Source organism: Grus americana, chromosome 2 (genome assembly GCF_028858705.1).
Source record: "Grus americana isolate bGruAme1 chromosome 2, bGruAme1.mat, whole genome shotgun sequence".
NCBI classification, from domain to species: domain Eukaryota; kingdom Metazoa; phylum Chordata; class Aves; order Gruiformes; family Gruidae; genus Grus; species Grus americana.
In genome coordinates, this window is record NC_072853.1 from 21,511,666 (window position 1) to 21,537,018 (window position 25,353).

Consider the following 25,353-nt stretch of genomic DNA (forward strand, 5'->3'; position numbering starts at 1 on the left):
AGACCATGAAGACAGTGGTCCACTAGCATTTACTTCACCTACCTTAATAGTATTCAAGCGTCAAAACAAGATCTGCAGTCCAAGGGTTAGCTGGATGACTATTACGCCCTTACTCGTGCTATTCTATGTCCGCATAGCGTCCTCCTAGTTCCAAACTAGTGATGGAAACCTGATCAAGATCCACAGAAATCCTCCCCGGCTCCTCCAAGGTCCCCTCCCAACCCCTGGTATGGGAGCGCGGCTCTCAGCTTTTAATTCAATATCCACTTCACTACAGAAGATTTATTTAGACTGCCTCTTGTTTCATAAAGGGCTCCAAAAGTCTGTAGTGATTTTTGACACTTTGTTATAATGTTTCTATGACCCCCCCACCCCCTCCTCACATACCACACCACCACCCAGCCTCATTTTCATATGGATACAAAGCATCGGGATAAAATGATGGTTCATTATAGTGGTACAGAGCTCTTATCTTCATCCGGCAAGAGTCATTTCCTTCCAAAGATTGAAATGCAAATGTGAAAATTAATGATAACTGCATTATCTGATAGCAGAGATAATACCGATTCACTGTCAGAGTAACACACAGTCGTTCTATGATTTCCTCTGCTTCTTCACAATATTCTTCTTACTGTCAGACTATATCTATGGTTAACTATGTTTCATGGATTTTTGTTAATTTACATCAAATAGCATTTCCAAGATCTTATATCTACCACATTTCCCCAATCAAAAAAGAAACGAAATCAGGACAGTAATCTCCAAGTCCTTCTTAGGACTGGTTTAAAAAGAAAGAAAGAAAAAAAGAGAAAAAAAGAAAAAAAAGAAAGAAAAGTAAAAAGGGAAAAAAAATAAAGACTATCCTTAATGTCTGTTTCCATCTTGCAGTGGTCTACCAATCATTCCAATCTACATTACACAATTTTGCTTTGTAACCCAAACTGTTTATCGTATTACTAAATAATGCAGAGTAAACCCAACAATCAATATATATTTACAGAGAGTCTTATGAATGGCTACAGGAAATATATTCAGAAAAGCTTTTCAAACTACCTTTTATAGCAGGTGAAAATGTGAACCTGGCTTGTCAGATGTTGACTAGAACCTTTCTGATCCACATCTCACGAAAGTGATACACCAGAACTCACATGAAAGCCTGCTTCTCTCTTTTATTTAACACTAATAGCAGCATAGGTCAATATATCATTACTTTAAAAACACTATTTAATTTTCTGTTTAGTATTTTTCTTAAACTTTCTGATACATTTTAAGAAAAACACTGTCACAGTAAAAAGAAACTGTACTGTGCTATTTTTAACTATCCTTCGTATAGTTCTCTGATACGTGTATATGAGCAACGATGAGTCTTCTAAGATGTAACATGAGTTGTGACTTCATCCTGCTTTACTATTATCAACAGCAGAAGTTCTGTTGATTTACTGGAGGCAGAATTTTACACATGGGAAACTTTCACTTTATGTGGAGATGAATGTAAACAATACATAAAAAATTAGCATAAAATGTCAACGAGAGGTTTAGGTCTTATTTTCCGCTGCATATTTTTTTTCATTTTGGATATGTGGACAAATCATTTTCTCACTTTTTAAGAAAAATTCAGATACATTTCAAAATAACTTCTGAGACTGACTTTCAAAACTATGCAATTCACAGAATGAACACGTTCTGCAAGAAAGCTGTGCTCCTTTATGGCTATGAAACATAGGAAATATGGATAATCTAGTTGACAGTATACTGCACATAAATTAAGAAGAGACAGACCCAAATTTTCCTTAGGACCAAGATTTTCTGAGTGGCATTAATTCCACTTTTGTAAATGTCCTACACTCAGTTCCCCAACTGCTAACACAGACACTATTTCTCTGTCTCAAACAGCAGACACAACGCCACCGATGGCTGAAACCCTCACTCGTTATTGGACCACTGTGGGAATAAAGTCAAAAGAACTGAGCGCGTAGGACAGTGGAGTGGGTTTTGAAAATCTTTTTGGCTTAGTCAGAACTAGAAAATTGTGTCCCATCTGTCTACAGTGAAAGAACTTTCCCTTGCATGTTACTCACAGAAAAGGTATGGGATGTCTTCTACTGTATTGTTTTATTCTGTCACTACGGAATAGCAGCAGGGAATTTAGAAGAGCACAGAGAAGTTATCATTCTTAACATAGCTTGAAAACACAATTACTGGAGAAATAAAAATTGGGAGTTGCTTAGGTGGAGGACTTCTAGTACTTATTCATTATAAATGCATCCAAATGGTACAATATTTAAAAAAACTAATATATAGTACATTCATTTATTCATTCCATTTTAGTTACAAGGAATTATCAGTCTAACTTCTGCCCCAGTGGAATCTACGCCATTTAAAAAGTCAAGTGTTTACCACAGAACTGGATCGTGTTCTCTAGGGAAGTATCTCATCCTGAATGTAAATATTTCTAATGACAGATAAATGACTTTTCATAAAATGTTCCAATAATTTACTTTTTAAGCACTAAAAATCTGTTGTGTCTGAAGTTGTGGAGTTTCAGTGTCCATTTAATCTTGATATTTTTACTAGTAAGAGGTGCCCATTGTTATCAGATTTTCCCTCTGAATTTAAAGCAGTTTGTAATCAGGTTGTCCTTTAATATTTTCTTTGATAAAATGAATAGGAAAAGAACCTAGACTTTTCATAATACCAGTCATTTCAACATTCTAGTGGCTCTTTTCTAAACCTGTTTCAAATATTACCATCATTCTTGAAATGTGAATGCAGGAGAAAGAACCCTGTTTCAGCATCAAACAAGGCTGTCTAGTGGAGGGTGTCCCTGCCCGCGGCAGGGGGGTTGGAACTAGATGATCTTTAAGGTCCCTTCCAACCCAAACCATTCTATGATTCTGAGATTCTATGATCCTATGTCTGCTAACCAGACAACCAAGATCACTTGAGAACCCAAATATATCCTTCAGCCACAACTCTATCTTTTGATCTCTGCCTCTAGTTCACTAAATCTCAAGACTTTTTTGGACACATTGCTTTCTGTAGTAAAACTTCTATTACCCTCTCATAAGCACATGACTTCATATTTAATTATACGGAAAATAAAATTTTGCTGCAGGTAACGTCATTATTCAGATCTGGCAATAGCAATGCTTATCCATTATTCAGTATTTTCTTTGCATTGTAAACACATTACAAAGAACTAATATACTTCAGCTCACCACTACATATTAAGTTGGTTTTACAAGATGTATTTTTCCCATAAACCTAAATGGATTGGCATTTTTACTAATTCCCCTTTAATAAAAGGGTCTTATATCACTTATCGCATTATTTCCGGTGGGACCACTGTTATGTGGACAAGTCTGTCATTATCCAGACCAACCTTAATCTACTGTTTTCGAACACATGTGTATCCTCTAGTATTCTAAAATTTCCAATCATCTCAAAACTTTTTGAAAGTTGAAGGCTGATGGTTAGGACAGTGCGTCACCTAGCTCCTAAAAAGTTAAATTCAAACTATCAGACTGCTTAAATTAGCTAGGATTTAGCACGTTTAACATATTGATCAGTTGCTGATGGAACAGAAGTACAGTCATCACTTACAGACAAATAGGCCTTCCAGCACAAATATGTTTTAAGCAGACTAGAAATATTTAAATTATTCTACCCTTTTTCCTGTCCCCTGTAAATATTAAAAGTCCTGACTTGTAATAGATCAATACCAATTCTCTAATGATTTTTTTCTTACCACATTTTAAAATGTCATCTTACTGTTATTAATGAAGCTACTGATAGATTTTTAGTGACTTTTTTTTTTCTTTTTTTTTTCCAGGTATTACTGTTTTCCCATTCATTTTAAACTTGGATTTTTCTGGTGTTTTAAATTCTCTTCTAGGTAAAGCCAACATTATCTTCACTTTTATTACAGCCTTTGGAAAATTTAAAAAATTGTTCTTAAACACTTTCAAGTTATGATTCATACTTTTTGATTCAAATCTTTTATCCCCTTCAATACAGTTCATATTTACTGTCTCTTAAAATGGCAAGTACAGTGGACTGAACTTGTATTCACCAATACAGGCATGACCACTGGATGATAAACAAGCATTAATTTCTAATTCTGTAAACAATCTTTCTTTATCTCTCAAGATGGCATATAATTTCCTTATATTGGGTTCCACAGTATTTTAGTTAAGGGGCCTGGTATCTAAAATTTTCAGAGATTTTAAGAAAGTTCTTGTATGGAAGCATAGAACTTCTAGGATATTTCATTCATAGTTCCCCACATTTAGGATGTTTTTGTTCTTACATAGTACAAATATCCAGTAAAAAAGGGAATGATCCTACTCTCTTGTGTGATGGATGGTCTGAAAAAGACACGCTGGAGATCTGCCTTTTGTTCATTATGTGTTAAAACACTGATCACTGGCCTCACATGCACTGATATCCTAGCAATAATACAAAGCTGTAGAACTATATACATCTACATGTATCAAGGCATCCATCTGATGGCAAATAGTATATTTAAGGCTGTAAAATGACCTCTATTTCCATGTTTAAAAAAATAAGTCTTTTAATGTAAAATCGATTTAAGTCCAGTCTTGCTTTGCAGTCTGTTTCTATTCCTTGGACTTTTGCTGTTGGCTATAATAGAAAAAGGATCAGGTCCTTTACTGTGTGTCCCATATACAGTCTATTGACCTCAGTTTCCATTATTTCAGTATCCAGTCTTCTCATTAAAAATATTTTTTTAAAAATGAGGACAAAATCAATGAAAACTGAGAATAGTTTAAAAAACATTCAGGTAACACTCAAAGTGACTACACAGAGTAGGCATTATCTTTGCAATTCCTTGATGGTCAGTGAAGGTCACAAGACTATGTGATCTGAAAGATTGCTTCAGCAGAAAGTCTTTGAAGCTACAGCACATTTAACTTTAGATTTTTCTTCATAAAAATATTCTAATTACAAAGGCTTGGGAATGTGTGTGAACCATTTAACAATGCAAATTTTCAAACAAAATAAAACTCTAATTAATGCCGGAAGCTTAATTTTGACTCATCCGTGAGTAAGTTGTTGCTAATGAGTAACTCACAGAACTTCAGTCTCTTGCAAGTATTGGCTCTGAAAATAACAATATGTTCTCTTAGTGCTAAAAAAAGAAAAAATATATTCAAGTAACATAACAGCTCTATTATTTATATGAATCCTTGAGTTCTCACAGTCCACATTATCAGCTGACAATAACTCGTATCATGCAGAACACAGTCATCAGAGAGTTCCATCTCAGTAAGGAGACCAGAGGCAGACCAGATAACAATGTATGGTCATGTATTCTTTGAGGTAGCATCTCTACTATGAGTTGGTAAAGTTGCTGAAGAAAAGTTTTTAATGGTTCTATTTGTGCTGTGCTAAAATATGTTCCTAAATAAACAAAATATTTCATGCTTTTTTTTTTTTTTCAAAGATCTGAAAGAAGTTCTCTTTGTACTGCGTGGTCGATAATGATCTTCTGTTAATTGTTTCTTTTTCTGTATCAATAAATAACCAAATTCATTTCAGAAAACATGCACGATGGAGAGCATGGCATGTGGTATGCATCCATTCCTTTCTTTATACACATAATACCCTTGTAAAGAACAAGTATTTAAATAAAACAAATCTGCTTATTTCATGTTGGTGGTCATCAGTTTTCTGAAGTTAAAAGGAATTTTCCCACATTCATCTTTGCTTTTCATCTTATCCCATGTCAAAGCTACCAATAAATATTACAAGAAATACACACATTTTGCTGTTTAACTGAAATTTTTTTCCCAACAAAATAAAAAATACTCCTTTTACTCCATACTGCCATAAAAGATATCTCTGAAAATTTTGTATAAGATAGCTCATACAAAAAACAGTAACAGCCCACAAAATACATATTCAACTATGTTGAAATATACTACAAGAAAAAGGCAACAAAAAATTACCAATTTCAGATAGAGTTTATTTATAATGAAATTAAAAACAAGTCATATGCTACTCACTGACAGCCTTTAAGTCTACTATGAAGCTGCAAAAGCCCATTCTGCTACAACCAAAGATGTCTTTTATATTATTTTAAATGTATTGTCGTGTATTTTAACACTAAATCTTGTTTTCATATAACACCATAGTGCTTTATATTGAAAATCAACTTATTTCCGTATTATCATTAAGAACATTTTAAATGACATCATAATAATTAGATAGACTATGTCTTCATTTTTTTTTTTGCATTATATTTTCCAGCTACTGGTTTCAGAAAATTACCATTAGTTTTGTTCTTCTCTTCATGAAGAGCATACAGTAATTTGCAAAATCAAGCAAGGATGAAAATGTGATTGAAATGTAGGGAATATTTCTAATGAAATATTATTACTGCATTATAAATTATTGATAGAACGCTTCTGCAAATCTTTTCTGATGTGCTCATCCTTTTCAGGGAAAAATTCCATAAGCGATACAGCTATTCTGAGAGTATGTTTGGCTTCAGATGCAGACTTTCCAACAGCACTACTAAAATACAGTAAATATAATAGATTTTTAAGGCCCATTCCAGAGTCCATAGCAATGAAAACATTGCATTGAATTCAACTGCAGAATTGCCTAATTGAGAAATACAGTTTACTCCTTTGTCTCAGGTACTTTTACGGTACAACAGAGGTTTTACATATTTGTTTTGAACAGATACTTGGAAAGTATTCCCATGTTACCATCGCATCTTATATCTTAGCAATGTTACACTTGCACCATCTTCACTGTGCGTAATAGAAAATGCTACTGTGAATTACTGTTTTAATGTGAAGTTCTAACACTTCATTGACTGCAATCCAAGTGTTTCTCTTTCAACTGAAATCAATGACCAAGTGTGCCAAATGATTTCCAGCAAGTTAAAACAGGTAAACAAAGTCCTTGAAAATGTCAGTAGATATCATACCTATTTGTTAAGCTCAACATGTACCTTAATATAACCATGGAACAGAAGACTTACTGATAAATTTTAATCCTAAAATTCCAGGCAGCAACATTTTCCTCTATATCAGGCAGGTACATAAGGCATTTTATGTTGAACACTTTACAAAACAGTATAGCCAAAAACGTTTTTTTACTCAAGAACTTTATCTTAGTACTTATCCATCAATAACCTGGACTCCAAAGGATGATAAAAGAAATAGTTCATTAAAATTCAATGCAAAGCATAACACATCTACTAAAATAATAATATTAAATAATATTGGAATCTAGTTTAAGAAATTTCTCTTGGCTTTTAGCTGTTTTTTCCTACCTGGCCCATCCCAATCTTCAGTCTCCACAGCAAGCTGCCCTGGTTTCTCTGACCTTGCATCGCCATCAGATTCTGCTGCCTCCTGGATGCCTTCTTCATTGCCTGAAAAGCAATCAGAGAATTACAATATTGACGTACTTCAATAGTGACTTTTAGGCAGAGCTCCTACAATATCCAAATGACTGCTTACATGCATAAGTGAAAACATGTTCATGTCTATAAACAGAGAGAAAATGGAAAAAAATACTACTAGACATGTAAACTTTTGTGAGTTCCCAGTGATTCAAACAAGCCCTCAGTATCCAATCCTTCCAGTTCTGTGGCGAGACAAATTTTGGAAATCCATGTTTACTCCATATGCTTAAAAAACAGAATCACAACTTGCACCTAATTCTGTAAACCGATGCATGGAAAGTCATTAAGTTTGTTTGCACAAATGAAAGAAAGAAATCAGCTTGTTACTCCCCGCGTACAGATACTTTCAGTTATGCGTTTTCTAGATTTGACACCTAACTGTTTCTTACGCATTGCGGATTAATGACACTCAGTACAAAAACACAGTCCACTAAATATTCTGGCTTTTTAGGCAACTAGTGGAGAGTTACTCTGTGGTATTTTGGCATTTAAGGAATTTGGCCTTAAAGGTCATAATCTACCAGCAAGTCCCTATGATAATTTTCTCCCTATCAAGCAACATTTCTGAAGAATTTCAGTTTTCAGCATCCAGAAGTACCTGAGAATGTCCATCTGCCTTCAGTAACTATCCACTATAAGGTTGTATATAGGACACATGTAAAACTATGATAAGGTTAAATTTTTAGAGATGAGCATTTAATTTTGAAGAACTCCTTGCTGGAAGTGCAGTTATTTCAGTTAAACAAAGATTCTAATCAAGCTCCATGCAAAAATACTTTGAAATAACCACTATTAAAAATTACAGGGCAAGTGAGGGGTTCAGATATTAACACAAAATAGGCTGGCCACAGCAATGCTTAAATGACAACTCCAAGGGCTTATCTAGGCCAGTACTTTACTGCATTTGTAGATTTATTTTTTTTTTTTACTAATCAATCCAAGGAACTCATGGGAAGACGCTATGAAGAATGGGAAAAAAAAAATCAAATTTACACAATTAACTACATCGGTCAAATAGGACTGAATTATGGTTTAATTTTTTTTTAGCAATCTTGAAGCAAACTTTTTAAAAAACTGTGTCCCACAGAGAAGTGGCAGCACTAAAAAACAAATGCTGTGTATTTTAGAATCTGAAAATCAGACTGTTTGTTGATTTGACAATAGGAGAGCAAGACGGAGCAAAAAGCACAGCAATTAAGCAGTAACTTGTAATTTTTCCCCACTCATGATAACAAAAGCTTTTATTAGCAACATAGGTAAAGAAATGTGATTACAACAAACCATGCCAGATCCCCATATGTTATCACTGGAGCTATATTTATACCAGATAAGATTGTGACCCAGAGTTTTCAAGTACATGATTATATACAAACAGTATAAAGTATTAACTTCATGAGCACACGTAACGTCTTGTAATAACACATTCTTCCTTACATTCATAAAACAGTTTTTCAAATCCTAAGTATAAGAGCCTGGCAAACTACATCTCACACACACACAATACCATATTCACTCCAGACTTTGATAATAAAAATACAGTTCAATGTATTTGTAACACTAAAAATATATTCCCCTGTATTCATAGGCACTTAAAGCCAAAAGACATCACGAATATCTAGTATCATTTTTCTGCTAAACACATTATCATTTTACCCAGGCATTTGAAGTTGACATGCTTCAGTTCAATCTGAAGTTACCTTTCAGAAGACAGTCCTAAATACGCACGTGCTGAAAAAGCTATCAAGTTTCTTATAAGTAGTTTTAGCAATTATTTGTTTTTTAACCAACTACCCCATTTCAAATTAGCATTTGTACAGTTATTTTGTAGTAACCAAACAGAGCTCTGGTTCTTTTGGCTGGACTGAAGAACCTGTCAGATATTTTTACCTTCATATCTCTGCCTTCATAGCTGCTTATAGCTGCTACAAATTGCTCGTTATTAGAGAGACAAAAAGGAGAATTTTCCAAGATTCAAACCTGGCAAGATCAACTCCAGTTTTCTCCGAAATGTTGGAAAGCCCTTCACAGTAAGGGCATTTCTGATTAAGTCTCTAACTTAAGCTGTATAATCACCATGGAAAGCTAGAATGTTCTTTGCATGGAATTTTTCTACTAAAGAAAATGTTTTTCTTCCACTGTAAACAATAGATCTCTGTAGACTAAATCAGAACAACAACAATTAAAAAAAATAAAAAATAATTCTTTCAGATAGAGCCCCAGCATGGAAAATTTTAGCTCTAAAATAGAAAACTTTTTCCAGGTTATAATATATGCAAACCTGGCATTGGCATGCAAATTTGAGCATTCTTTCAATCAATGCAACCAACCAGAACATCAAACAAACAAAACTATTAGAACTGAAAGAGGAGGAGAAACTTATGTGAAAAGATTGGGCTGAAGGGCAAAAGAAGGAAAGAATTACAGCTAAGGTATACAACCTACAGCACACAGTAATTAAGTATTTGGCAGATGAGGAAAGATCTGAAAATGTATGTTAGCAGATGGCTCAACTTTTCATTAACTTCCTTTTTTCAGTGTTTCATGAAGTATGGTGTTACGTGTTTTTCATAATCAAGTTTTCATGAATTAATGCATGTCCTGTGCAAATAGAGTAGAACAAAATGTGTAGAATTTACATTAAGGAAAACTTTGTTTTGCATCTAGAAGTATTTGTAGTTATTTTCATTGATTTTTTCTATTATTCACCAACTACCAAGTCCATACATTACACACCTGAAATATCACAACGCTGGTTTCTCCTGTTGGCCCATACTACTCTCCCTCCATACTGAAGCAATCTGCCTTTGAAACCAACAAAGGGTACATCACTGTGGACTTCAGAATCCATCAGTGAAGCAAGTCTGTCCCAGGCTCAGCTGAGCATCAAGGTCAGCTGAAAATGGACAACCCAGCCAATCCATTTGGTGCTGGAGACACTGGCACTTTAAGAAGCCAAAAGGCTTAGCACAAGAGCGGATAACAAAACACGTCTCGCAAGCTTTTTTCTTTTCTTTCCCCTTACTTAATGCTGCTTTAGCAGCTAACATTTGTTTAGCACAAAGGAGTTTATGTCCTTACAGAATTTATTTTCTTTCCATTGTTTACTCTTTTTGTTCATTCGCTGACTATTTTCCAGTCTCAATAAGACTATTTTTTTTATATTTATTTTAAAGCTGATTACATTTTTCTTCAATTTACAGGTGTAGACATTTAATTGGATCCAGGACGTTATTTTTTTCTTTCTTCCAAGTCAAATCAAGTGCTTTTTGCCTTATATATACCACTCACTTTGCTACTAACCTGTTGATTCCTTTCTAATCCCGTTGTTTTGGTTTCTTCTCATGTGTATTTCTTCACTTTGCTGCTCAATTACGTTTTGTATTTAAGCTGAAGGAGAAATAACTTTTTACCATCAACACCAAAGAGTGGTATAGAAGTACCATGAATGATAAATGCTCTAAAATGAAGCATTAAAAAAACTTTCGTTTAAGTCCTTCTGGCAACTAAGATCAGTAAGTGAATTCTGTCCTTTAAAAGAACATTATTGCATGAAAAAAGGACTTATACGAGCAAGAATCTATAATATCATATAGTACTTAGTCATGAGTCAATTAAGCCTGCTGGACTTCCAGCTATTTCTCTATATTTGGTATTAAAGCTACACTTTGGGCAGAATTCACCCCCTTTAACCTTAGCCGTCTGAAAGTTAAGCTAGTCCAGAGTACTTATGTAGGCGCTCCCATAGACAGGGAAGAGAGAAACCTCCGGAGTGACTCACCCTAGTCCAGGATGCCTGAGATACGGACCCCTCTTGGTGCCTGACACAGCTGAAATGAATCATCCTCTGAAACACACGGCTTAGACCAAGAACCTCTCTTTAGCCAGCTAAGGTTAGGTGAAACAAATCTCTGCCTTACGTTGAAGTGCTGAATACACAAAATACTGCTTAACTAAGAGAAAAAGAAAGCCTTATTCAAACAACTTCAATACTGTAATATGAATAGAATTGTCATCTCGACCTTACTATTTCTTACCAGCTCTAACTGTTTCTGTTGCTCTTCAAAAACAGTTCAAAGGTTTTTAATGTGGGGTTTTTTTTAATATCCTAGTAGTTATCCAATAGATGCAAGTGAACACGCTAAACCACTGTAATTCAAGGTGGTACAGTTGGCCAGGGAATCTGAAGTCTGTAAAAGAGACGTATTACCAGCAACGTGAGAGGGAGAACTCTAACATCTCTGACAACACTGACAAGTAGGAAAAGAGGACTTGAATATTAACAAGTGATTTCACTTTAATCTTTTTAACAAATTAAAGACTTCCCAATTTGTACTTAATCAGCTTGTACCACAAGTAGTTGCGATATTTTAAAGAAGCACATGGGTTAGCAGTTCTTCTCAACCCTGCTGTTTTAATCCATGTTGCTCCTATCAATATTAGGCTCTTACAGAAAGTCTCGTACAATGTAACTATTGAACTTTCTTGACTAGGAATGTTATAGCAGCTGTTAGTCACTCTATAATGTATTTTGCAATCAGCTAAATCAACAAAGTATTTTTAACAATGAACAGTTCAGAACTGACAGATCTACTTTCTTGTTCACAACTGCTTATCACAGCATAGATATCATATATGTTTGCCAGGTGCTTCCTATAGTTAGGATACCTTCACAGAAACCGCTCACAAAAGATAAGGTCATAAAAGAGATGAAAAATGTGCAAGCTTCATACACTCGTGGTTTTATCATCAGACAAAATAGCTTTGGGTGAAGGACTGTACCAGTCACAAACAGCACACGGCAGCTTCTATTAGAGCGAGAGAACATTAAAAGTTTGAAATTCAGTTTGTGTTCATTCTTCCTGCCAGCATAAATGTAAACTTAAATTGTTAACACCCTAATACAGCTGTTCGGAGCGAAACATCACTTCTCAATTATAATGCATCAATTCAGAAATAAATTGTTACGAAGCCTGTAGCACTCTGTACTGCCAAAAGAGAAAACAGACGTGACGGAGGCACTTGGGGAGTCACTCACTGTAGGCTTTAATTCAGCATGGAACATAACTTTACGTACGTTAACAGGCCAGTGTGACTAGTCAGGAAGGGGCAGGCTTTCCTGGGGACGTGGGGGAAGGGGCAACCTACAGCAGCAGTAATTCCAGACCCGACCAAAGAAGGATTCTGAGACTGTACATATGAACCAGATGCCAGAGCTTTACAAACTATAAATTAGCATTCAAAAACTGTCTGTTGTTATTTGCTTTTTCACAACACCTACGACCAGTAACACAGCTTACAAACATGGATAATCTCGCTCTTGAATCCTAAAAAACACACTGTAAGCTGAGAATCATTGCCAGGAACATCTCTTCAGAAGCAACACTCACGTAACTTTGAGACAAACCATATACAACTTAAAATACGAATGCAATGTACTTAATTCATTCAATGTAACTTACTTTTTGGCAGCACACACTATTCTTAAGAATACCAATGACATCTAACAGGACTTAACTGTCCTTCCTGTGGATTACAACTTTTTCAAGGATTCTATGTATATATTTAACAAATAGAAGTCTCTAATTTTAATGACAACGCAAGTTTTCAGCAGATATAAAATACATGGGTATAAAATACATATAAATAATGGGAAAAAAATCTTTAAATAAGCTTTTAGTATGGAAATAGAACTCAGAGAATAAAGATACTACGTAAATCGGGAGGGATATTTCCATACTTTGCCATATTTGGCATCTGGTGTAAGGAAAAGGTGAAAAACTACAGTGGCTACAGTGCCATGCGAGTAGGTTTATTCTACAAGCCTTGCAAGGACAGAGAGAGAGAGACAGAGATCTAGTGCTATCATTTCTCTGCTATCACTTCATCTGATATGAAATCATCAGATTATATGACGATTTGTATCAGAAATAATGTCAGTAAAGCCTACAAAGTCAACTGAGACACCCTCTACAAATACAGTACACTACTCTACAAATACAGTAAGTTTGAGAAAAATCTGGCCCTCAGATGATTGATTTGCTAACATACCTGAAAGAAACCAGCACTTGTACATGTTAATCCACTGCATTTTATTTCAGATTATATTAATCGTCTCAGTACTTTGCTTCTTTGCAAGCAATTATTGTTTTCTGTCATGCTGATTAACAATCATAATTTCTCCTGGGATAAATCTCATTTGAAATAACTGTACGTTTCTAGTTGCCCTAAGCACTTTTAAAATTATTTATTCGGCAAATGTCAGAAATAATGCACTTTCTCTTATCCTAACTTTTAGAAAAGGTCTATGAATATCCATGTGTCGGTCAGTAGCTACATGCGTGCAAGCTGTTAACTCGCCAACATAATGGTACGGAAACTATTTTGGTTCATATTAAAATAATCATTTTGTTTAACAAAATGACATCTTGACACAATGACATTTCAGCACAGTGATCATGTTAAAAAACAGTGTCAATTATTTCTAACTATTTCAGCTAAGGCGCTTTTCTCCTGGGATAAGACACTGCCGTGCAGCAAGTTCATCTAGACTGAGTCTGACCTTCCTCTTTCTCTAAATGTTTGATATGTTCTCATTATCGCACTGTTTGCTTTTGAAGTCCTTTCAAGACAAGGATCACTCATTCAAATGTTTTCCTGCAGAACAGTGAAAATGTTCTCTAAATTGTATTCCAGACTTTCCTTCTATTAATGAGTTTTATATTTATACTAATTTTTAGGGAGCAACTATTCTGGCACCAGTACTACAAATGAGTATCATTCAGATATATGGGCTACCTAAAAGCTTCTATAGATTTAAAGGAAAAAAGAAAAAAAGTCTTGCATCTTTTCAATCTTTCTCCATTAAAACTTCAAATACAAGAACTCTATTAGATATATTCAAGTACCAACCTGGGGGTGAAACTTATGTAGCTCTAAGCGCTTGATTAGAAGAGCAACAGAAGCACATTTTTAAAGATATTTAGATGCCCCAAACAAAGACTGTTGCTTAGTGTAATTTTCAAAAATTATTTCAATGGGAATGGATAATGCATGAAATTCTAAAATACCTTGCAACAGAACAGAGAGATGACTTCGGAGACACTCCAGCAAGTTTCAAACTCTCAGTCTGAAGACTGCAAGTTCATATTTCAGCTTAATTAAATAACAATTCTGTTCCTTCCCCACTGCAGAAATATGTCTCTCATGAGAATTCTTCATCCAACCAAGAAAACATTATTTAATAAGGTGCAGCGGAAATCATTATCATATACACATCCTGTTTTCATGTGATTTCCACACAGTGCTACATAACGAGTAGCAATAGATATCTGTTCTTACAAAGTGTAAAATTTTAATTTACCTTGTTGTAAACAGTTTGATGCTCTTACTTGAAATAATCAACACTCCAGGTGCTTCAGTATCAAAAGCAGCTGATTCCCCATCATTGGAGGCATGTTTCCACATACATGCTGTATTATACATGGTTTCAAAAACAGACTAGACTCTCATGAGTCAAACTCAAGAAAAAGACTTAGCAGTCATAAATTAATGCTTCTTTTTCTCTTATCCACCAGAATCTATCCAGCAATAATATTTGTCATCAATATTTATCCAATGATGTCATAAAGGTGGCATTTGCTTCATTTATTTTTTCTGATCCTTTGAGAGTTAAATTGGCGCCAGTATCTCCACTGCTGACTTACGCAGTACACAGCCTGTGAGCAACTCTGCTTTTTGGACCCGGGTTGACAACAATTTTTCAGGGAGTGTCTCAGAACTCTTCAGAAGTATTCAGAATTTTTGTGTCAAGAACACCAAATTAGACAAAAAAGGCAAAATGGACCATCATTATAAGTGAAATTAGTAACAGATGTATAGTACACATGAACTAAGAACATGTGGTGAAATTTGTCATTTGTGCATTTCATATTTTAAAGAAGATTACCCTTATTAATTTGCAATTCACAGTCTGTCAAATTTGAGCTCAAATTTAAGTCAATCCAAGTTCAAGTTTTGTGACTTTCTAGAAAGGGGACATTACACTACTTGTTGTAACCAAATAATCCCTTCTCTCATAGCTGTGATAGAATTCACAATTTCATTGTTTGCAAGAAAAGCAAAATGTGCTGACTGAAAAGGCTGGAGGTGCTTTGATAAACTGCTTAAAGTTGAGTAAGCTGTTTAAGTGTTCCTCTCACTTTATAATTCTGTAGAGTTAAAATCATGTTTTCTATTTGGATCTATGTATTTACTTCCTGAAACATAGCTTGCTATGTTTCTTTTTGAGATACAGTTTTCTGCTTGATGACCAATTATTTAATTTCTTGATTAAAAGAAGGGTTTGCTTGTCTAACTTAGGTCAAATTTTTATCACACTAAAGTTGATGTTAATACCGACATGGATTTCAGTTGGACTAAAAATATGGCCCGAGAGGTTCATATATGGGTCAGCAGTAAATAGAAAAGAGTATACGATAGATAATCTTGTACTTGATATTCTGGAAGCCTTTCTGTGCTCTCAAGTAAATGGTGAAAAAACCCCACTCCAACCTTTTCAGATATCTCTTTTCTCTTCCAGCAAGAAAACAGGTGGTCCTCTGAGCTCCAGTTACAGTAAAAAATGAGAAAGCCTGAGAGGTAAAGCACAAGGCAAATGCTGATGTTCAGAAGAAAAAGGCCTTCTTTCATCCTGCCAGGATCCAATCTAATTCTGACACAGCACCCTTGAAGGCTACTATCAGAGAACCCCCTTCCCTTCTTTGTCCACATTCAGCATCTGACAAAAAGTATGGAAGATGCACCAGGATTCAGTTGTTTCAGCTGAATGGGATACAGATAAATATACGGGAACTCTCACTCTGGAGAACAGGAGAATCCAACACAGGTTCACAAACATGCACCCAAGTCAGTAAGAGGTAACTTGTGTTTTTGGAAGGAGTAGCGCTGTGAGTTCTTATGCAGATTGTTGTTATCCTAGATGAAAATACATCATCACACACACATGCCCTCTCCTGTCTCTGCTTACCAAAGTGAATTAACGTGCCCTTCATTTACTTGGAAAGCTTACATAAAGAAAATGTAATGAATTAAAATAAATAAAAAAAATTAAAGGAAGCTGAGCTCCAGGAGAACAGAAGTATTGCCAGGGAAAGATAAGGTCAGGCGCAGGGAGGGGGGGGGTGTCTGGTGCCAAGCAAAGCCGAGGGCTGTGCAATCACCTCTATCAGTGCTCTATCAGTGTCTACACTCCAGCCAAATCCAGAGAAAACAAGGAGTCAAAGATTCAGGTCAATAAGCTTATAGGCGATTTGCACAAACAGCTCCTCCAGCAAGGTAAAAAACAAAGTCATATTGGCTTTTCTTTTTTATTCCTTCTCTTTGAACTCCCTGGTCCAAACACACCCTGGAAATGTCAGTGTTATATGCAAGAATTTAAAGAGCTGAGCTTCTTAATCCCGTTAAGAAATAAGAACAAAGTTGCCTGTAAAGATCTCCTTATTGAGCTCAAAGTGATTATGGTATAGCTGCCTTATGCTGATCCTACTTCCACTTGCTATAGCAAAAGAGGTAGAAATTTGTCATGAAATCCATTACTGAAAAGGAAAGAAACATTATTGATTAAAAGGTTTCTGTCTGGGGTTTGGTTTTTTTTTTTTTTAAAGGGAAAGAAAAAAAGGTATAGATCTACTTCTTGATCCAGAACAGAAAATAGCAAGCATATTGTTAGTCATTACATGCCTAACATGAAAGAAGTAAAGAATATTTACACAGACGCACACAGGCATACACACATGAAGTCAGACTCCAGAGGAAAAATGGGCACACAGGTATCATTTTCAGGATGTTAAGAGTTTGGTTGGTATCATAGATGGTTCCATGATAGCTTTGCACATGAAGTATGAAGAGAAAGATTAAGGCACGGAAGAACTTAGCTTTGTATATGCTTTTTCTTATATGGTGAATCACACTGCAGCTGTTTGCCTGATTCTCAAGCCTGGCTGCACAATCAGGTCACATGGTTTAACATAAAAAATCCCAGTCTTAAGCTGGTCTGGCAGGCTAGTGACAAAATACTGTACACGGGCAGAAAACTTAGATCATCCCCTCCTGCCCAAGCAGAATATGAGAATACAGCAGCAGGTGTACACTCACTATGCTGACACCCAGATATTCCCTGAGTTCTCCTCTTGCTAACTTAGAACTGTATATGAGTTTCAGACAGCACTGGATTCCCCTCAGCCCCCTCTTCCCCCGCAAATAAAGATAAGCAATGTATCAGGAACCGCAACCACGCATCAACACTCTGATTTGCTACGGACATACATAGCAGTTTGTGCTATAGATCCTAAAAGCATTGCATCACAAAACAATCAATGTTCATCCCACCTTACGTATCCCCCATATCTTCCTATGTCACCTACTGAAGCACAGTTAACAGTGGGAAACAGAAGCCATTTGCCTTCCGATCTGCCACCAGCAATGTTAAGGCCACTGAATCTCCTTCCACTGAGGGCTGGTGCCAATGCTGCCTTGTGGTGGAGTAACTATGGGAAGCCTACAACATGAGGAACAAGCACAATAGCTGTGCTACACACAAAGAACAGGAGAATTCAAAAAAATTGTCCTAGTAAGTATGGCAGCAAGAAATGGATGTGCCTTCTTTCTCTAATTATCAGATATGTACATCCCTCCATTTGCCTCTCTCTTCTGGAAACGGTCCCATGTTTTCCCTCTTGATTATAGTCCTTCCTCCATTTTCTTCTCTTGCCTCTTCCTTCTCTGAACACAGCTACTTAACTATCTACTAATCTCAAGTGATCCCTCTCATTGCTCAAGATAACTTTTCCTTTGAAAGTTAATCCTCATTGAACACTTCTGCTAAGAAGGTCACAAGGAACTGTAATTTGTTTAGCCAGTTCCCACCCTTACAAAGTAGACAAGGCTCCTATTTTTCTTGCTGTTTACAGAGAGGAAGAGGTGTCACCTCCATTTGAGTATGGCAAACTTTCTAAGTAACAGATGAGAATATTTTTTTGTATTTTTCCTGAGGGTACCTAGGCAGGATGACAGCAATCAGAGACTATAAAGCCAATGACAAACTACTTCACAGACCAAACAAACTTGATTTAGTACTTTGCTTTTTGTCCCATCACTTCCAAATTCTTGGCGTTTGTATTGTTCTGCTGTTTGAGCTCCCTTCTTGTATCTGCCTTCCTGCTTTGATTAGCTCCATCATGCCTCCAGTTCACTTCTCTTGTTGGCATCCCCTCATTTTCTTATTCCTACCTATAAAAGAGAGAAGTTAATCTGTATCTAGTATCTCCTCCCTTCCACAGTAGGCTTTCAGCCATCTAGTCTATCACTCTTCTGCATGGGAGACAAGCTACTTTCTCCTTATTCAGACTACCTTTGTTAGTAGAAGAAATATCGGCACTTAGCTAATAAATCTTCCAGATCTGAAGTTAATCAGAATTAATCTTAATCTGACACAAACTGTGATTCCAGACACCCACTATCTGGACACCGAAAAAAATCTTCCGCAACGGAGGTTCCAGGCAAACACAGGCTTTGTGTGGACAGCATCATCAGATACCCTCTTTATCTGCAGTGCATTAATTTGTAGTAACTAAGCATAAAAAGCAATTTTCAAAGGCCACAAACTGACAAAATGCAATGCATTATCATGAAGGCTACCTCCTACCAATTTTTTTGTTTCTACTCCGAAGACTGAGACCAGTGCAGCTTTGTAGTGAAGAACACTATGACTGTGTTATTATTATTGCTCTTTCCAAAATATTGTTTCCCCTAATCTCACCGTCAAAATTGCAAACAAATCAAAATTCTAACTGCGATCTATTCTGAGGCTCTTCTAAAATACTCATTCTTAGATGGAAAACTTCATCCAAAAGGTTAAAAATTCACAGCTGCAAGCTTAAACCAATCCCTGATAAATAGCAGGTTGCTAATTTCCATTTTTGCTTTTAATATTTACATGCTTAAACACTGTTCACTTCTTCACATTTGAGTGTAAATTAAGACTACATAGGAATAATTATTCACATGTAGCAAAGTTAATTGTGGTTTCGTGGTGTTGGAAAAGTGGGGGGAGGTGGAATTTTCCAGATTCCTCATTGTGAAAGCCATTAACGAGCAAAAGGAGAAGGGAAAAATAATAGCCAAAAGTCATAATTTTGAAAACTGAGAAGTTGTAAAATGACATGTAGCTCAATCAATGTGATTAATTTGCTTCACACTTTGCAGAGGGTTTCGCCTTCGCCTTCTAATTCTGGCAACTATTCTGCTGAATCAATCTCACAAACCCAAATTAATAAGGTGGGAATGACAAGTATGGCTTTATAAAGGTTAGCTGTTTGCAATTTAGACAATAAGAGACTGCTCTCTGCTTATAATATGATCAGGCATAGTTTGACAGGAATATCTCTTCAGTCAAAAAGCCAAAGTTATCAAGTTGTGAACCTGTATGTCCTTTACTTTCATTCATCTGAATAAATTGTGAGTTCAGTAAATTTTTGCCTTCGGTACATAGTTTGGATAGTTAAAGGCCTCTGTTTTTTAGGATGATGCTTGGATTTACATAACCGGGGAAGGACGAAAAACATACCATGGGTGAAGCCTCACAAACACCTCCTCCCCAACAGTTGTGCCATTTGTTGCCCACGTCTCTTGAGTCTGCAGGAAGCCCCGCTACTCATTTGTCCTCTTGCTCTGGGTCAGCTAGGAAGAAACCCCAGGGGAGGGAAATGGGGAGCCAGGACAGATGAATATTTATATCCAATAAAATCCCCTTACTTTCTAGAACCTTTAATGGTCCATGCTAGCAAGAGGAGAATGCAGAGATAGTATAAAGGATTCCCATGCCAATTCTGATATTTTCTGGGAAAACGAAACCTGTCGCATGAGAAAACGCAGATCTACACTTACTTTTCCCTCCTTTGAAGATATCTATGGTTTACAGGCTACCAATGCTGTCAAAGAGCAAAACAAAAATCAGAAAGTCAGACCCTCAAAACAGAAATTAGAATGCATTTGTTTGCTCTCTAACCTATTTTGTACATCTCTCCTTTTCAAGATTTTATTCATGATGTCAAAGAAAAAAATATTTTTAGGGGAAAAAAGCTTATTTCTCATGCCATCTTTGAATTTCAATACTGAAGCACTACAGAGAAAAAAAATGGTTATGAATGATTAACAGATTCATTACAAAAATCATGAGAATATGTCTCACTTTTAGTATTTACTATATAACACCATCACAAGCCCTTCCGCTAAGAAAAGGGCGCAAAAGAAATTTATTTGCTTTCAGATTAGTTTTGTCTTCTTGGGTTTTATCCTCAGAAGAACATACGTGGCCTCATGCTAACAACACTTAAGATGCGACACTGAAAAAGCAGGACATTCAACAGAAATTGAGACATTATTAAAAAACAATACATTTCTAGTCTCCCATTCCATCCTTTTCCAGGGATATTCTCAACTTACTTCAAAGTGGGACTTTCTGTCACACTGCCTCAGCTGGAAGTAGATTAGGGGTTTTATGTGCCCCTTCATCCTCAGAAATTTCCTTTTCAACTTTTCTTCTGCAGCAGTTGCAGTGGATAGGTTTAAGATTCTTTTATAACTACAACACACTCGGAAAAAGAACTGCTGGGGAGTCAAAAGGAATTCAGCTTGAAGAATTAGCAGATGTCCTTAATAAAACATATGCTAATCAAGATTCAGATTTAAATGTATTTCTATTTAATTCCTGATCTTGTTTAATACAATGGCCTGGATTCAGTGTTTTCCCTGAAAGATGTATTTATTAAAGGGAAGTGCCAAGATAACTTGAAATTCAACATGAACTGGTAACACTGATTGCTATAAACGAGCAAATTATATCATTTTTCTGAATTTCACCCAAACCAGTATTATTTCCATTGGTGGCCTCTGGAAATGCAGCAAGCCCCACAAAGAACTAAAACAAACATACGAACTGATAGTGGTGTATAGTCTTCCATCGCTGACAGAAGGAATTCAGGAGATGCCAGTATAACAATTATGCAATTAGTGGTTTAAATAATTATATAGTAATGCTGGTAACAGGACTAGCACTTTTTTTCAGCTAAGGAAAATGATGTCTGAGAGGCATGCGAACCAGTGAACACACAGTAACTGCAGTATTCGTTTACAGCACAGTTATAACAGCACTTAACTTCCCCCGTTTGTAAAGCATTTCCATTCATAATCTGGTCTCTCTCGCTTCACAGTAAGATTTGTAGCAGCAGAACTCTAAACTATTGACTAGACTGTTTTGATCTCTTAGGATGGCTTACTAAGTATCAAGAACGTGTAGCACAAAAAGCAAATGCTTTTTTCAAGTTTGTAAGCTACACAGAGGACATGTAGAAAATACATTTTCATGCCTTCCCCACGGATGACTGAAGACTCTGCAGGAAAGACTTACATTCTGCAATTATAATGTTTGACTATTCAAACGGATTTAGTCTGCTTTGTCCAAGACAGATGAAAATAATACAAAAGCAGGAGCATATCAAGGTATCACGAGAAAATGTATGTCAATATCTAGGAAAACAACAGAAAGACAGAGAAATCATTGATATCCAAATGCCTGAGGGGGTTGTGGACTAACAGAAGAACGTCACCACAACAATTCCAGCTATTTGACAGGCATCCTTACCTGCAGAAGACAAACAATAAAGCAATCATGTGCAAATCTGGCAGGAAGAAGGTAAAATCAAAGTTTTACATAACAGTACAGTGTGCTTTTTCCATTGGCTGAATGGGAAACAGCACAACCTTGCAGACTGAACACTGGGTAAGAATGAATTGGTGTGGCTCATGCTAAAATACCTCTATCTTCAATAATTTGCAAGTAATGAATGCATCAAAAAGGCATCTGCAACTTTAAAAGTTATCCTTTCACAAATCACTAGTTTTCTACCATGCATAATAAGTTTTATAATAAGCTCTATTTTAATCCGAGAATCTACAGACACAATCTGTTTTTCTAGCAATATTTCCTAGGCAAAGAAGCAATGAACAGACATGCTGCATTGCTAGCTTCGGATCTGATAATAATTGACTTCTGAGGCCTGTTCTCTACAGTTAAATATGTAGAAAATAACATTCTTGGAGGAAAACATTAAAGGCAAGATGATTCACCTTCCTGGAAAGTGCATCTTCCAACACATTTAAGTATTCACCCCTTACCAGACTTAACTCCACAAGTGACTCTTTTTCCTATTTTTAAGGTAGTATATTAATAGGCCTTTTCATACATTTAAACCAAAAAATCATTTTGACCAACTGGACACAGTTTGGCCAGTATTCCCTCAAGAGGTGGGCTACAGTGATTACCTTTATTACAAAAGTATTCCACTTCTTCACAGCTCAGATTTTCAGGCTCAAACTCTGCAGAAAAGCTTTCCTCCAATGGAAAGTCTTCTTTTGAGATAGTATCATTTTCCTCAGACAGGCACTCTTCTTCTTCATCCTCAACGGCATCCTCAAGGGGCCCTTTAAAAAGAATCAGGAACACTGTGGCAAAACCATCTAACAGGACAATGTGAAATAAAACCTTAGCGAACTTAAAACCGGAGGTCTTTAGCTAGTTCTTCCTTCCACGGCTATGTTCAGCATTTATTAGAATTGGACAAATAAGATTTTATGGAAATTGAAATTGACTGTTTTCCTGATGACTCCAAATCAGAATATGCAAAGTATTATTAATAATAGGTATTAATAATACTTGCACATGGGTTTTTTCTTCATTATTCATCGGGCTCTAGTGTTAAACAGTTTTAACAATGGAAATCAAAGCTATATTTGTAAAACTACGTAAACAGTGAAGAGCCTTCTCTTGTTTGTTAGTTATTGGGTTTTGATGCTGAATTACAATACTTAATAGGTTCCCTTTACAGGCTTCATTTTTCGAGCTAACAGGACTGATGACAGCGAATTACTACAAAGCGATTGACAGTACAAACTTCAGTTTATTCTGCTGTTTTGCTGCAACCAGCACCTGACGGTGTTCAAAAAAGAGTTTCGCATTACCCGTGATCATTCCTTTGCTGGATTCTTTAATAGACTTCCAGCCAACGGATGGGACTCGGACAGACTATCACTGCATCTCACAGAGGCCAAACAACCATCGCGGTAACCTACTAGCTGAGGGCTACGGCAACATAAGCCTGTTACAGAAGCAGGGCACGAGTCTGACTTTGAAATGGCAGCCTGAGGTCTTTGATTCTTCCTCTAGTTACCGAGACATACTATTGCTACAGATCCTCTTGAAGAGCCAGTGTCTGACAGATCTATAATACATAACACCCAGGTTACCAATTGGAACGTACTCAAAAATGAAAATTTCTTCTTTCCTATATACACTTCACAATCATTGGTTAATAGCAACTGTTTGCTAAAGACATCTCCTGTGCAGGTGTAGAATTTTACGCTAGATTTAAATAGAGATTTGAAATAACTGAACATATTTTAATTTACCTAAGATTTTATTAAATGTCAGTATATTTCAAAATCCATCTTAAGACTGGATTTCAAAAGAGAGATTTCATTATACATGGTTGAGGCTTGGAAAAAATTACATATTTCACTCTCCAATGAAAGCACAGCCTCATTTATAATTGACTGAGTATTTCTTCCTCAAAATGAAAGCTAGCTAGCTAATGAAAAAAAATGTAATTTGTATTTATGTGATAGTTTTCCAGTATTAAATACACTATTCCTATATAATCTATCATGCTGAGATACAATACATAAATGATTCTGTTGCATTCAATGAAAAGGAAGGGATACATTTTTAAAAGGAATCAAATATTGACTACACTCTAATTTTATGTAATTTATTATGAACCAGTGACTACCTACATTTATTAAAACAGCAAAATTCACTTTAGGCTAGGTTGTGTAATTCTTGCTTCAGAGGAATATGATAGTTACTTTTTACTGAAATTGATTAAGATTCCCAGCTGGGATTCCATAAATTAATACAGCTTACAATCTTTCATGGAAATACGACTATTTGTGCCAGCTGAGAATCTGACCAAATGAACCCACTTTTGTGGACACACACTCACCAACACTAGCTGTCATTCACCAATATATCTTCTGAAATAAGGGGCTATTACTATGGCTGAAGAAATAAAGATTCTCGCTATCAAAGTATCCATTACTGTTAATTGCACTTTCCAGCCATGTTGGGAAAAAATCCAGCAACTGCATATGCAGAAGGAGCGAAGAGTGGATATGGCACTGCACGGAAGGGAGAACAAAGCACTCGCACACACTGGAGCCGTGCCCTGCAGCTAAACCTGGGCACGTCGGGCACCTTTCCTGCGTCCGGTTTCATGGCAGAAATGAAAGTGCAAGGGCTTCTGAACAAACTGTCAAAAAATACCTTGCAGATGTCATACTATTATTAGTGTGTGACATTGTCTGTAGAGCCATTTATTGGTGTGTACTCCTGGTAACATCTGGATATATAAACTAGGAAGGAAAATAACGATGAAAAAAATATGCTATTTTAGGGAAATGTAAATCTCTGCCATGTATAAAGATGGATAAATACCATGTTTTGCATCATTTCAAAAGCAGCCATATGCCTTTAATAAATTTTCTAAATATTTTAAATTTGGAAAAAAACCCACAAATTTCAGCCAAAGCCGATTTCCTGCTGAATGACTGGCTGTCATTTGACTTTTTCAATAAGTGTCTTCCAAAACACAGCAAAAGCAATATATACCTGCAAGTAATTCAATTGGCATGTGTGCATGACATTTAGGTCTGTTTCTAGATGTTGAACCAGTTTGTTTGGTCAGGTCACCAGTATGTAATCAGCAAGCTAATAATCACCGTATGTTAATTAAGAAAAG

The 25,353-nt window shown here is 36.0% G+C and overlaps 1 protein-coding gene across 3 annotated transcripts in view; it reads right to left on the reverse strand.

Annotated features, from left to right (window-relative positions):
* The window catches only part of ZFPM2 (zinc finger protein, FOG family member 2), a 318,609-nt gene that overhangs the window by 230,161 nt on the left and 63,095 nt on the right, over positions 1-25,353 (reverse strand). For 2 of the 3 annotated variants that reach the window (XM_054818503.1, XM_054818505.1), the window contains exons 2-3: positions 22,823-22,981; positions 7,310-7,411 (exon numbers count right to left, since the gene is read on the reverse strand). In XM_054818503.1, the coding sequence (XP_054674478.1) occupies positions 7,310-7,411; positions 22,823-22,981 (261 nt within the window). The remainder of the gene's footprint in view (positions 1-7,309; positions 7,412-22,822; positions 22,982-25,353) is intronic. The other variant, XM_054818506.1, reaches the window with a different exon arrangement.